Source organism: Culex quinquefasciatus, chromosome 2 (assembly GCF_015732765.1).
Source record: "Culex quinquefasciatus strain JHB chromosome 2, VPISU_Cqui_1.0_pri_paternal, whole genome shotgun sequence".
In the NCBI taxonomy this organism is placed as follows: domain Eukaryota; kingdom Metazoa; phylum Arthropoda; class Insecta; order Diptera; family Culicidae; genus Culex; species Culex quinquefasciatus.
In genome coordinates, this window is record NC_051862.1 from 103,301,238 (window position 1) to 103,315,474 (window position 14,237).

Below are 14,237 nucleotides of genomic sequence, written 5' to 3' on the forward strand. Positions count from 1 at the left end.
GCAGCTACGTCAATCCCTTTCTCGCGAAGAAAATCCACCAGCTCTAAATTCTTCCTCCTAATGGAGCAAGCGTTCCAATTCAGCAGCTTGAGGGACCTAAGATCCATACTGGATGATGAACAAGGTTAGCACTTCAATCTGCTGGGTCTTGGTTTTGCATCCACGCAGTGCAGCGGACATCTGTTTGAAAATATTGAGGAGTTCGGTTGAGGTGTAAAGATCATTACCATTTTCCTCAACTGCTGGTTCTTGGGTTGGTCTTGGCTCCTGGCTGAAGCCCGGTGGCGATGGTCTCTGTTCCTGGCTGAAGCCCGGCGGCGGATGATTGATATCTGCTCTCTTTCTGGGATCCAACGGCAACTGTGCCAGGTTCGAGACCTGCCGTCGCGGTTGAAGAGGTGGAAAGTTTTGTTCCACCAGGGCTGGAGGAGTTCTACGACGTTGAGGCTGATTCTTCGTCGATGCTTGCTGCCGAATTTTCACAAACTCAGCTCTCTTGGGGCACTTTCGGTCGGTTGACGAATGCTCACCGTTGCAGTTGAGGCACTTTACCAGCGAATCTTGCACTGGGATGTATTGTGCGCATCGGTACCACATTTAGCGCAACGACGCTTTAGGTGGCAATTCTTACCTCCGTGCCCGAAGCCCAGGCAGTTAAAGCATTGTGTGACGTCACGATGCGCTGGTCGGTATCGCTCCCACGACACGATAATGTTGAAAACCGCTCGAATTGGTCACGGTACTTGATGTCTTTGTTGCGTCGGCTCATTTTGTGCACGGCCAACACATCAAGTTACAAAACTTTTGACTCGGCAGTCCACGATCCATACAAAAAAGTTTTTTTTGTGTGAACAATTGTCAATCAATCTTGCATCAAAGAAATTAGAGTGTACAGGATACGCTTGACGGCACCACCGTAAGGCTGAGAATACTTGACTTAACAATATAGAATGGCTCAAAAATTTCGAAAGAAAGTAAATGTTTACCTCGTTTAATTATAAAATTCTTTTCAATATAATTATTGTTGACCAAAAATAATTCAAACATGCACATTCTCTGTGATATTATTTCTATTGTACAGATTTTTTCGTATTTCCGGTTTTGACATGTCGAACTGTACTGTGAATTTTCATTATAAAAGCGCATCGTTTGATTTAGCGGCAATTTTTTTAAAATAATTTGTCGTGTATGCTGTTCGTCTAAAAAGTGGTGAATGTCTAAGAGTACGGCTTGGTTCATGAATACTATTGCGTATTACATTTATTTACATTCAGTTGCAGTAGGCTTGCAGTAGGCTACACCATGTGTAGAAAAGATTAATTTCGTTTTGGAATACATGACTGTCATTGGCATTTCCTATTTCCATATACAATTTCATGTCGTCTGCATATGAGTCATTCCAGGTCAACCGGGTACACTTTTGGACCAATCTTGGAGGGAACGTTCATCTATCGATAGTTAACAGAAATCCCAAGTTTGGTGCTAATTGGACCATCCCTCTGTTGTTGGCACCACCCTCTTTTCGACGATTTTCTAAAAAACTTTTGTTTTCTTTTAATCATAACTTTGCAACTTTTTGAGCAAAAGACTTTCTACAGGATGTATGTTATAGAAAATTGTCCAAGGAATTCGATAAAAATAAAAATTTAACCGTTAAATGTCCCCTAATATTCTATTTTGACGTTTTAAGTATTAAAATTCAGTATTGACCAATTCCTTATATTTTTCAATAAAATCAAATTAGTTGCACTAAAGCATTGGATTTTTTTTTAAATTTATTTTTATTTAATTTTTTTAATTTTTTTCATGTTAAGCACCTTTCTGATCATTAGTGCAGTGCCTATGAGCCAGCCGGACCCTAAAATGACAGTTTTCGTGAGTTGCGCGTATTCACCGACAGATGGCCATTGGGCTTCGTCGGATCCGCCCATTAATTACGCAACTCAAAATTTGCATGGGATACTTTTTTTCGAGACGGCTTTCGTGGCACGCTCCTTTCAACTGTTCTAGAATAATATTTGGACGAGGCGTATACGTCACAAGGGGGAAATGGTTTAGTAATTGTGCATTTCTTAAGGATTGTCCAATTACTATATCTATTGACCTCTGTCAGTTTCTAGCTGTCTGCCGCGCCCTCTTAGGGCCCCAACAGGGTGCGAGCCCTGTTTTTCAGCTTTGTCAGACTTTTTTCGGAGTTATTGGAGGCTACTGTCGGAAGTAGATTCTCTTCCCCTGAGGACACCGTGAGTGATTTTGCTTGTTCGCGGCCAATCATCCCCTTTTGGCCCTTCATACGGCAGTAATTTGAAGATGCTCCCTGAGCTCCCTGAGCCACTGTAATTCTAGGCAACCGCTACATAGGTCATCCTTGTGGCCCTGTTGGTTATCACATCAAATCAAATTAAAATCAAATCAATAAAAAACTGTGGTATTTTTGTTAATTTATTGAGTTAGTTTTAAATGTGAACCCGTCTTGTAGCATTTGAGTTTTGTGTACTTGTTAATGCGAAAAGACGAGGTTTTGTGCCTTTTTGGGACAGTGTCTTGGAATATGCTAGACACACCTCATGGGGGCTTTTGTCCACCTCCAAATAAAGATAATAAAAAAAAGAAAAAAAATCTGTAAAAACTGTCATTTGCTTTCTGTCAAACTCATTCGAGCAGTTGACAGCTCTCATCGTGAGATTTCTGTGAAATCGCGTTCTCATCGAAATAAAATCGCGCCAAATCGCGCCAATCACAGCTAATCGCGGCAAACATCGTTGCTAAATCGTGGGCTCATCTCGGGACTGTCATCCCCCTCGCCACCACAAAAAACTCAGTTCAATTTTATGGTAAGACTATATAACGAAAATAAATTGTATATTGAACTTTATTTTGTGTGTTGGAACAACTGCAAAATTTCTAAAATTGTAAAACTAATTTAAATGTTTTAAAAGGCGTTGCATCAGAAACAGTGAAATCAATTAGTGTAGCACTCGGTATACCAACGGTTTCAACATCATTTGGACAAGAAGGTGATATAAGACAATGGCGATCGTTGTCTCCAGAAAAAGGCAATTATTTGTTACAGGTAAAGTATGTGTGAATACCTTTCATTAACACCGTGATTAAGGGGTTACATACATGTAAATCAGCAAAAATTTCATTAGCTGACACAACAACTTTAAAAAAAAATTGTTTTCAGGGCATTAAGTGTACATTTCATACTGTTCTCAAAAAAAAAAAAATGAAGACAATTGGTTGAATCATTGGCGAGATACAGCTATTTTATGTTAACAGTTTCAAAAAACTGGTGCCACGATATCTCAACACCGCTTTGACCAAATTAAACTAATCCCATGTTCATGACAAAGGATGATTTCAAAAACAAAATGTTTAGAAAAAAAGATAAAACTATTTTCTCATATTTTTTAATTTTTGATTTCTGTATTTTTTTAAAACAAAATTTCAAAACCGAGTCTTGACAGTCTTCATCCCACATTTCAGGCAATTTGGTCCATCCAATCTCGAGATATCGTGGCACACCCGTATGTCAACTCGGCGTTTCGCGAAAAACGCTCAGAAAGTTTGACAATTCCCTTTGTGCATGGCAAAACTTCAAACTTAAATCGTCTGTCACTTACTTTAATCATAAAATATCTTCATGAAACATTCAGGAGTGATTGGAAATCATCTTGTGAGTGGAATTTATAATGTTTTGTATTAGGAAATTTTGAGACTTTTCACATGTATGCAACCCCTTAAATAATTGATGTGACGGAGTGTGAGAAGACTTGATCTTCCATAGAGCTTTATGACGTTTCGCGTACGCACACTAGCGCACCATTTGATTTTGCAGGCTGACAAAATTTAACCTCACTTTATTTTCGTGTACGTACACGCAATACATACGCACGTAGATTACTCTATTGAAGTATCGCACACAGTTCCTTAGTTCATTACAGAACATTGAACTTGCAAACATTAGGGGGATAATTAAAAAAAAATCGACATCATGATTCGATTCCTTAGGCAAAAATAAGTATCTGTGCAAATTTTGAGCCAAATCGATTAAGGTTAAGAGGTCACTTTTTATCGTTGAAGTTTATATGGGGAAAATCCCACAAATGTATGCAGAAAATCATCGTTTCAGTATTTTTCTGCCAGGTGGCGCGGGTCTCTCCCAAAATTGTCGAAGTGTGAGATTATTGTAGGAAATTTAATTTCCTTTGGGCTGCCAAAATCCTGAAGCGATGTTTTTAAGTAAAAATGTTTTATCCCATATATTTTAGTGATTTTCCCCATATAAACTTCAACGATAAACCTTATACGATTTGGCTCAAAATTGACACAGTTACTTATTATTCCCTAAAGAATCGAACCAGGGGGTACCTCTTCATCCTATTAAACATTAAACTATCTTCGGCTGGTAAACATATTTGAATAAAAAAGTTACGATAGATGCCAATATGTTAGAGGTTACTTGATCCCCCTTCAACAATCATCTTAAACAAAACGTTCTTATTTATCCCAACGCTTGATTCCCCGGAAGTACTAATAAGTTTACTTAAAAGCAGTATTAAAGGTAAAAAAATAGCGAGTTTTAAATGAAGAAATAAACACAATCAAGCATGTTTGCAAAATCTAATAGGAGGTTTTTGGAGCTAAGAATCAAGTCTCCACAAGGATCAATTCTCCCCACTCTACCCTACTGGCAAACCAACCAGCAGCGCAGCGTTTTTATTTCATTTCCTCTTCAGATTATGCCACCTACTGATATGATACCAGAAGTTATAAGGTCAATAATCATTTACATGAATATAACAAATGCCGCCATTTTATACGACGATTCCTTTGTAATGGATCACAAGTACAAAGCATTACTACAGAACATACCTACGCGTCATGTAATAACATCTATTGGCAACGACAAAGATCGTGGAGAGCAAATTGAAAAGTTAAGAAACCTTGACATAAACAACTTTTTTATACTTGGATCTTTTCCTTCTATAAGAAAAGTACTTGGTAAAATTAATGATCTGTCATATACGATATAACCGATAAATTCAAATATTTCTTTTTTACAGAATCAGCAAAACGAGAGTTTTTTGAGCGAAATTTTGCCTGGCATGCTATCACGCAATTTCAAGGAGAATTATCAAGTAATATTGAAAACGCTACTATTATGCTACTACGACCAGTATCGGACAGTAAAAGTAAAGATAGATTAGGAGTTATAAGAACCACATATAACATGAAACAAGAACCTCAAACTTCGTCAGTTTTTTACTTCGATATTGCTCTTCGTACTTTTCTTGCAATCAAGTAAGTAGATTTTTAACTAGTGAATGGAAATACCCTTACGAAAAACCCTAAACCGAGTCAAGAATTCCTTTAAATACAGATTAGTGAGAGGTAAGATTAAGACAGGATTTCTAGAAGAGAAACCTCCCCAAGTAACCGTGGGACTGTATAAGGTAGCTTTAAATCTCCTCTATATTAACATATAAAATATGCATACAGAGTCTCAAAACTTTATATTCACTTTATACGCATGGAAGTAAAATTGAGTATGGACGGGTAGAGTTGATATAAAGTTATACCGCGGTAAAACGTCAACATACTACCTTACCGACGGAAATTAAAAAAATAACAAAAAGCTTTGCGCGCAGCTCTCTCTCACTCTTAAGGGCATCTCCAGCGCTGGGGTGCAAATCAAATTTGCACCCGGCTCATGAATACCGAGATCAAATTTGCCACCTTGAAAAAATTCCGTCATCCCCACCGCTAGGGTAGCAAATTTGCCACCGAAACAAGCCCACCGCGGGGGCAAATATGGGTTTTATCATTTTTGCTCTCGTTTACCTTCAAAATCAATAATTATGTGTTGATTCATGCCTAGAAATGCTAAAAGTTCATTAAACTTTTTAATCCTATTGAAAATTTCAAAGAATTTCATTTTTCGAAAATGTCGAAAGTTAAACCATTTGCTACCCGATTTGATTCCCACCTAATTTGCTCTCGAGTTTGCCCCGAGTCTCCCACCGCGCGTAGCAAAGCAGGTATCAAATTTGATCTCAAGTTCATCTGTAGAAGAAAAATATGTGTCGGTACCTGTCGGGTACTCATTTTCTGATACCCGACAAGTACCGGCAAGCCGGGGGCAAAGTTTTGAATGCGTGTTTCGGAGATTTTCTATGTCTGCTCTTGTGAGTGATTCAAAAATTCAAAAATTCAAAAAATCAAAAATTCAAAAATTAAAAAATTCAAAAATTTAAAAATAAAAAAATCCAAAATTTCATATTTTTTTTACTTTTACAAAATTTTAATTTAAAAAAATAATAATATTTTTTTCAATTATTTTAGGCTGTTGCACATATTTTTCAAAGTTTATGTCGCCCCCGGTTCGAAAAACCAGGCGGCAAAAAATATGTTTTTCAAAAAACTTCCAAATTTTAAAGGAAATAAAAGTCCATCCAACTGAAAACAATTAGAAATGCATTTTCCTGCGTTTAAAATCATATTTAGCATGTCTGGGTTCGGTCAAAAATATTTTTAATTTTTGTGGAATTCCAATGTACAGCACCGCAAAAAGTTTTTTTTTCGGCGAAAAAAAAATCTCTTCATTAATTGGATAGGGTACGTTATCCATTAGTGGACCCCTTTCCTATAGTGGACCCTCTGAAGGGTTTTTGATGAAAAATTCAATAAAATCGCAATTTCAAGCGTGTTTTTGTCTACAAATCTTTTATTTGGTATGTTCAGCATCATTTAAAACAATGTTGACTGACATTGAGTGGTCCTTTTCACCAAAATAAGTGTTTTGAGTTCGACATCTTAATCAGCCATGGCCACTAGCAATTTCACAACAAAACTGCATTTATATTTTATGATTGAATTAACTATCCAATCATTTTTTGACTGATTATTTAACTTCAGCAAGTCGAAATAATGTAAGTTTAAGGAACTTTACTAAAAAAAAGCGAAGAACTGCTTATTTTCGAGCAAAAATTAGGGGGGTCCAATATAGGACAACGAAAATCCAAACTTTTCCAAAAGTGGACCCCTGTTAATTTAACCTTCAAAAATGAAGAAAACTTTGTATTTAAACAAAAGTTTCTTATAAACACACAATAAATGCTTGTTGTAATCAACCTAAACGCATATTTGTTCAATTATGAGTATAAATATAGCTGTTTTCATGTTTAAAGTACCAAAAATGCTGAAGCCGTAAGAAATTATAATTAATCAAAACTATAATTAATTGTACTTAACTGAAGCATCGTAATAGCAGTTTGAAATGATATTTTATAATAATAAATCAATAACAAAACATTTTTTCTAAATAAACATGCGTGATTTTATCAGCAACTGTAAACAAATCTATTGTTTAGTTTCAGTCAACTATTCATTTAATTAATATGAAAAAAATTGCATCAAAATTACTTTTTTTAATTATTTTTATATTTACAGTAGTTTTTGAAACGTTTTCTCTGATCTTTTTCGGAAATAAATGTGTTTAAATGTCTGTTTGGTTTTTTGTTGTTTAAAGCCAAATTTGTTAACAAAACATTTTTGTTTATGATGAAAAGTGAGCAAAATCCATCTTTTATTTATTATATCTATTATTAGACCTACACCATGCATCAAAACATCAAATATCGGTTAAATTTGGTATAAAAATAACAATTTGCCTATAGTGGACCCGGGTCCACAATCGGATTATGGACCCGGGTCCACTATAGGAAAAGGGGGTCCATAACAGGCAAAAAAACTTTTTTTTCAAATGGCTATTTTTCTGCTTAAAAAAACAAATAACTGATGTGTTTCAATAAGTCAAAATTGTACAAAAGAAATCAGATTTTATTGTTTTGTACGAAGGGTTATGAAAAAGTGCTTAAAATATTGAAAAATTGTGATAAATGCGCTTGGGCTCTACTAGGGGGTCCACTAATGGTTAAAATACCCTATTTTGAAAAATAATGATTGCAAAACAACTGGGCAGTTGTGAAATGCATTTTAAAACACTTTTTACATTCAATTGTTGAGAACATAGCTTGTTATTTCAATTTTTATTTTGTTTTGTTTGTTTTGTAAATTTTTGAATTTTTTATAATTTTTTTAAATTTTTGAATTTTTTTAAATTTTTAATTTTTTTTTTTAATTTGTTTAAATTTTTTAAATTTTTAATTTTTTTTTTAATTTGTTTAAATTTTTAAATTTTTTTAAATTTTTTAAATTTTTTAAATTTTTTAAATTTTTAAAATTTTTAAAATTTTTAAAATTTTTAAAATTTTTAAAATTTTTAAAATTTTTAAAATTTTTAAAATTTTTAAAATTTTTAAAATTTTTAAAATTTTTAAAATTTTTAAAATTTTTAAAATTTTTAAAATTTTAAAATTTTTAAAATTTTAAAATTTTAAAATTTTAAAATTTTAAAATTTTAAAATTTTTAAAATTTTTAAAATTTTAAAATTTTAAAAATTTTAAAATTTTTAAATTTTTATTTTTTTAATTTTTTTAATTTTTTAATTTTTTAATTTTTTAATTTTTTAATTTTTTTATTTTTTAATTTTTTAATTTTTTAATTTTTTAATTTTTTAATTTTTTAATTTTTTAATTTTTTAATTTTTTAATTTTTTAATTTTTTAATTTTTTAATTTTTTAATTTTTTAATTTTTTAATTTTTTAATTTTTTAATTTTTTAATTTTTTATTTTTTTAATTTTTTAATTTTTTAATTTTTTAATTTTTTAATTTTTTAATTTTTTAATTTTTTAATTTTTTAAATTTTTAAATTTTTAAAATTTTTAAATTTTAAATCTTTTAAATTTTTAAATTTTTTAAATTTTTAAATTTTTAAATTTTTAAATTTTTAAATTTTTAATTTTTTAAATTTTTAAATTTTTAAATTTTTAAATTTTTAAATTTTTTAATTTTTTAATTTTTTAAATTTTTTAAATTTTTAAATTTTTAAATTTTTAAATTTTTAAATTTTTAAATTTTTAAATTTTTAAATTTTTAAATTTTTAAATTTTTAAATTTTTAAATTTTTAAATTTTTAAATTTTTAAATTTTTAAATTTTTAAATTTTTAAATTTTTAAATTTTTAAATTTTTTAATTTTTTAAATTTTTAAATTTTTAAATTTTTAAATTTTTAAATTTTTAAATTTTTAAATTTTTGAAATTTTTAATTTTTTTAATTTTTTAATTTATTAAATTTTTAAATTTTTAAAATTTTAAAATTTTTAAAATTTTAAAATTTTTAAAATTTTAAAATTTTTAAAATTTTAAAATTTTAAAATTTTAAAATTTTTAAAATTTTAAAATTTTTAAAATTTTAAAATTTTTAAAATTTTTAAAATTTTTAAAATTTTTAAATTTTTAAAATTTTTAAAATTTTAAAATTTTTAAAATTTTTAAAATTTTTAAAATTTTTAAAATTTTTTAAATTTTTTAAATTTTTTAAATTTTTTAAATTTTTTAAATTTTTTAAATTTTTTAAATTTTTTAAATTTTTTAAATTTTTATAAATTTTAAAAATTTTAAAATTTTTATAATTTTTAAAATTTTTAAATATTTTTTAATTTTTTTAATTTTTGAAATATTGTAAATATTTTAAATTTTTAAATTTTTTTAAATATTTTAAATTTTTAAAATTTTTAAAATTTTAAATTAAAATTTTTTTAAATTTTTTAAATTTTTTAAATTTTTTAAATTTTTTAAATTTTTTAAATTTTTTAAATTTTTTAAATTTTTTAAATTTTTTAAATTTTTTAAATTTTTTAAATTTTTAAATTTTTAAATTTTTAAATTTTTAAATTTTTAAATTTTTAAATTTTTAAATTTTTAAATTTTTAAATTTTTAAATTTTTAAATTTTTAAATTTTTAAATTTTTAAATTTTTAAATTTTTAAATTTTTAAATTTTTTAATTTTTAAATTTTAAAATTTTTAAAATTTTTAAAATTTTTAAAATTTTAAAATTTTAAATTTTAAATTTTTAAATTTTTAAATTTTTAAATTTTTTAAATTTTTTAAATTTTTTAAATTTTTTAAATTTTTATAAATTTTAAAAATTTTAAAATTTTTATAATTTTTAAAATTTTTAAAATTTTTTTAATTTTTGAAATATTTTAAATATTTTAAATTTTTATTTTTTTTAAATATTTTAAATTTTTAAAATTTTTAAAATTTTTTAAATTTTTTAAATTTTTTAAATTTTTTAAATTTTTAAAATTTTTAAAATTTTTAAAATTTTTAAAATTTTTAAAATTTTTAAAATTTTTAAAATTTTTAAAATTTTTAAAATTTTAAAATTTTAAAATTTTAAAATTTTAAAATTTTAAAATTTTAAAATTTTAAAATTTTTAAATGTTTTAAATGTTTTAAATTTTTAAATTTTTAAATTTTAAATTTTTAAATTTTTAAATTTTTAAATTTTTAAATTTTTAAATTTTTAAATTTTTAAATTTTTAAATTTTTAAATTTTTAAATTTTTAAATTTTTAAATTTTTTAAATTTTTAAATTTTTAAATTTTTAAATTTTTAAATTTTTAAATTTTTAAATTTTTAAATTTTTAAATTTTTAAATTTTAAAATTTTTAAAATTTTTAAAATTTTTAAAATTTTAAAATTTTAAAATTTTAAAATTTTTAAAATTTTAAAATTTTTAAAATTTTTAAAATTTTTAAAATTTTAAAATTTTAAAATTTTAAAATTTTAAAATTTTAAAATTTTTAAAATTTTAAAATTTTAAAATTTTTAAAATTTTTAAAATTTTTAAAATTTTAAAATTTTAAAATTTTTAAAATTTTTAAAATTTTTAAAATTTTTAAAATTTTTAAAATTTTTAAAATTTTTAAAATTTAAAAAATTTAAAAAATTTAAAAAAATTTTAAAAATTTTTTAATTTTTGAAATATTTTAAATATTTTAAATTTTTAAATTTTTTTAAATATTTTAAATTTTTTAAATTTAAAAAAAATCCCAGCTTGATTCGATTTTCCGTGCATAATTCCATTTGATGCGGTAGCAAACAGGCAGAATACCGGGTAGCAAAGTGAAATCCCGAAGAACTGAGAGCAAATTTGCTACCGCGACAGGTACCGCGATGGGGTTGACGTCGGGTGCAAATTAGCTTTGCTTCGATGTTTGCACCCAGCGCTGGAGATGCACTAAGAGAGTTGTTTTCACAATGTGTTGAAGGGGTTTGAAAGCTTGTTTGTGCTTTTTTGCTGTTTTGTTCTTAATTCGAGATTTTAAGCTGCGTGTTGATTCGATGTTCTGAGATGTTTCACCTAGATGCCCTGCGCCAACCATCTCGTCCGTCCTGAAATATGTGTTCATGTATGATTTTTGTCGATAGAGAATACACTAGCCAGGCTAAAACAAAGTATTTATTTATCACTACACTTAAAACAAAATTCACAATATTCATCGAAGAAAGGGCCAGGGCACGGAGCGTTGACTGCGCACCCGGTCCCGGGGTCTTGGTGCGGTTTCCACCGGCGGCACGCAGCTTCATGTGCAGTGCGGTGATTCCGAGGGACTTGCCCTTCCCGCCGCCGTACTAAGCGGCCAACAAAGCAGCGTAGAGCGAGGCCTCGTCACGATCAGTCTTGACCTTCATGCCGCCGGTGCCCCGCCAGATAGTTGCTTGCCCAAAAGATCCGTAACGTGGACGAAGGTATCGTTGAAGCTGGCGTAGACGTATGCCACTCCGAGCGAAATCTTGACCTCCTCTTATACGGTTTTGTTCCAGCTAGGAATATGTTTCGTGTGACGATAAGAGCTGTCAACGAAAAGAGAATGATTAAATAAAGTTATAATAATTTAATGCAGATTCCAGTTAAACTAAGTTTAATTAACCTATCATTTTATAGACGCTGAACGATTTTCCTGCATCAACAAAAATACCACCAAATACTGCCAAACTTTAATTGCCCTCACTAATGTTAAGTTAGTGTTTTGAAACAAAAGAAAAGATGAATTCGCCAATATTTTAGCGTGCCATAACTATGGTTGGCTGATCTTCTCGCGCTACCCGCATAAAGATTTCTGATGAACTTACAGTAAATTTTAACGTTACAAAACGATAAAATATATTGTCATTTTGACAGTGTTTTAACAGTAGACAGTATCGTTTTTTAAGATAATTTGCGTCGTATTTTGGGACTTTACCATAAAAAAGGGGGGTTGTTATGCACCGGTACCATAAAAATTTCGAAATTTTTCCATACATTTTTTTTCCAAATACGACGCATTTTACTGTTAATCTAATGTTGCATTTTTCATTTAAAAACTTGCCCTGACTATAGAAAACATCATACATTTATAATAAAAACAACAAGCATTACAGAGGATACCACAGTAAATTTATAGTTCTTAATGATTAGTTCTCTTATAAAGAGTACTGTTTTGACTATACCTTTACATTGAAATAAGTAATAAATACCGTATGTTTCAGTGTATTTTTATTGTTTTTTTTCTGTATTTCTTATATTATCTACAATAGTTTTATATTACATTTTAGTGTTTTTTTTTTTTTTTTTTTTTTTTTTTTAATTGATATTTATTCAGTTTTTCTTTTCCATGTACATTCATTCAGTTAAAATATTATTGAGTGTCCAATCACAATTGATGACTTTTCACCTCAATTTTAAATACTAGCAACTTTCATTTATTCATGAAATATTGTAGCTTTCGCTATTCAGTGATTTCAAATGTAGGAGGTCCTACATGTACAAAAGGGAAAAGGGATACCTTAAAACTAACTTATAAACTATATAAAGAGCGGATCAATGCAGCTGAAGACTGCAATGATTTTTGTCGAAATGCATTAATTATCTTATTGGACATAACATCCAAAGTGTCAACTTCGGCTAATTGATGAAGTTCACTGGTGCTGAACCAGGAGGAAGTTTCAGAATCATTTTCAGAATTTTGTTCTGAATCCTCTGAAGTTTTTTCTTCCTGGTTAAGCAACAGCTTGTCCAGATCGGCACAGCATAAAGCATGGCAGGTCTGAAAATTTGTTTATAAATTAACAGTTTATTCTTGAGACAAAGTCTAGAATTCCTGTTTATAAGTGGATACAAACATTTAATATATTTGTTACATTTAACCTGGATACTTTCAATGTGATCCTTGTAAGTAAGGTTTTTGTCAAAAGCAAGTCCAAGATATTTCACTTGATCCTCCCACTTTAAATTTACCTCATTCATCTTTATAATGTGATGACTTTTGGTTTAAGAAAATCAGCCCTTGGTTTGTGAGGGAAAATAATAAGTTGAGTTTTTGCAGCATTTGGAGTAATCTTCCATTCTTTCAAATAAGAATTGAAAATATCCAAGCTTTTTTGTAATCTTCTTGTGATGACACGAAGGCTTCTACCTTTGGCGGAGATGCTTGTATCATCAGCAAAAAGTGATTTCTGACATCCTGGGGGCAAATCAGGCAAGTCAGAAGTAAAAATATTGTATAAAATTGGACCCAAAATGCTTCCTTGAGGGACGCCGGCACGTACAGGTAGTTGATCAGATTTGCTGTTCTGATAACATACCTGTAGAGTACGATCCGTCAAATAATTTTGAATAATTTTCACGATATAAATCGGAAAATTAAACCTTTTCAATTTCGCAATCAAACCTTTATGCCAAACACTGTCAAATGCTTTTTCTATGTCTAGAAGAGCAGCGCCAGTAGAATAGCCCTCAGATTTGTTGCTTCGAATTAAATTTGAAACTCTCAACAACTGATGAGTAGTTGAATGCCCAAGGCGAAATCCAAACTGCTCATCAGCGAAAATTGAATTTTCATTAATGTGCGTCATCATTCTATTAAGAATTATTCTTTCGAATAATTTACTAATAGATGAAAGCAAACTAATGGGCCGATAGCTTGAGGCTTCAGCAGGATTTTGTCCGGTTTCAAAATCGGAACTACTTTGGCATTTTTCCAACTACTGGGAAAATATGCCAAATCAAAACATTTGTTGCAAATTTTGACCAAGCTACTTAAAGTTGCTTCTGGTAATTTTTTAATTAAAATGTAAAAAATGCCATCCTCACCAGGGGCTTTCATATTTTTAAATTTTTTGATAATAGATTTTATTTCATTCAGATCCGTATTAAAAACTTCATCTGATGAAAATTCTTGTTCAACAATATTCTGAAATTCTATTGAAATTTGATCTTCAATAGGACTCAAAACATTTAAGTTGAAATTATGGGCACTCTCAAACTGCTGAGCAAGT

At 28.6% G+C, this 14,237-nt stretch overlaps 1 protein-coding gene across 9 annotated transcripts in view; it reads left to right on the forward strand.

The window, feature by feature from the left end:
* Positions 1–14,237, forward strand: part of LOC6053318 (ionotropic receptor 25a) — a 424,911-nt gene that overhangs the window by 184,096 nt on the left and 226,578 nt on the right. For 6 of the 9 annotated variants that reach the window (XM_038256991.1, XM_038256997.1, XM_038256996.1 and 3 more), the window contains 3 exons: positions 2,940–3,073; positions 4,743–5,007; positions 5,070–5,307. In XM_038256991.1, the coding sequence (XP_038112919.1) occupies positions 2,940–3,073; positions 4,743–5,007; positions 5,070–5,307 (637 nt within the window). Of the gene's footprint in view, positions 1–2,939; positions 3,074–4,742; positions 5,008–5,069; positions 5,308–14,237 lie in introns of those variants that run through there. The other 3 variants (XM_038256994.1, XM_038256995.1, XM_038256998.1) reach the window with 2 other exon arrangements.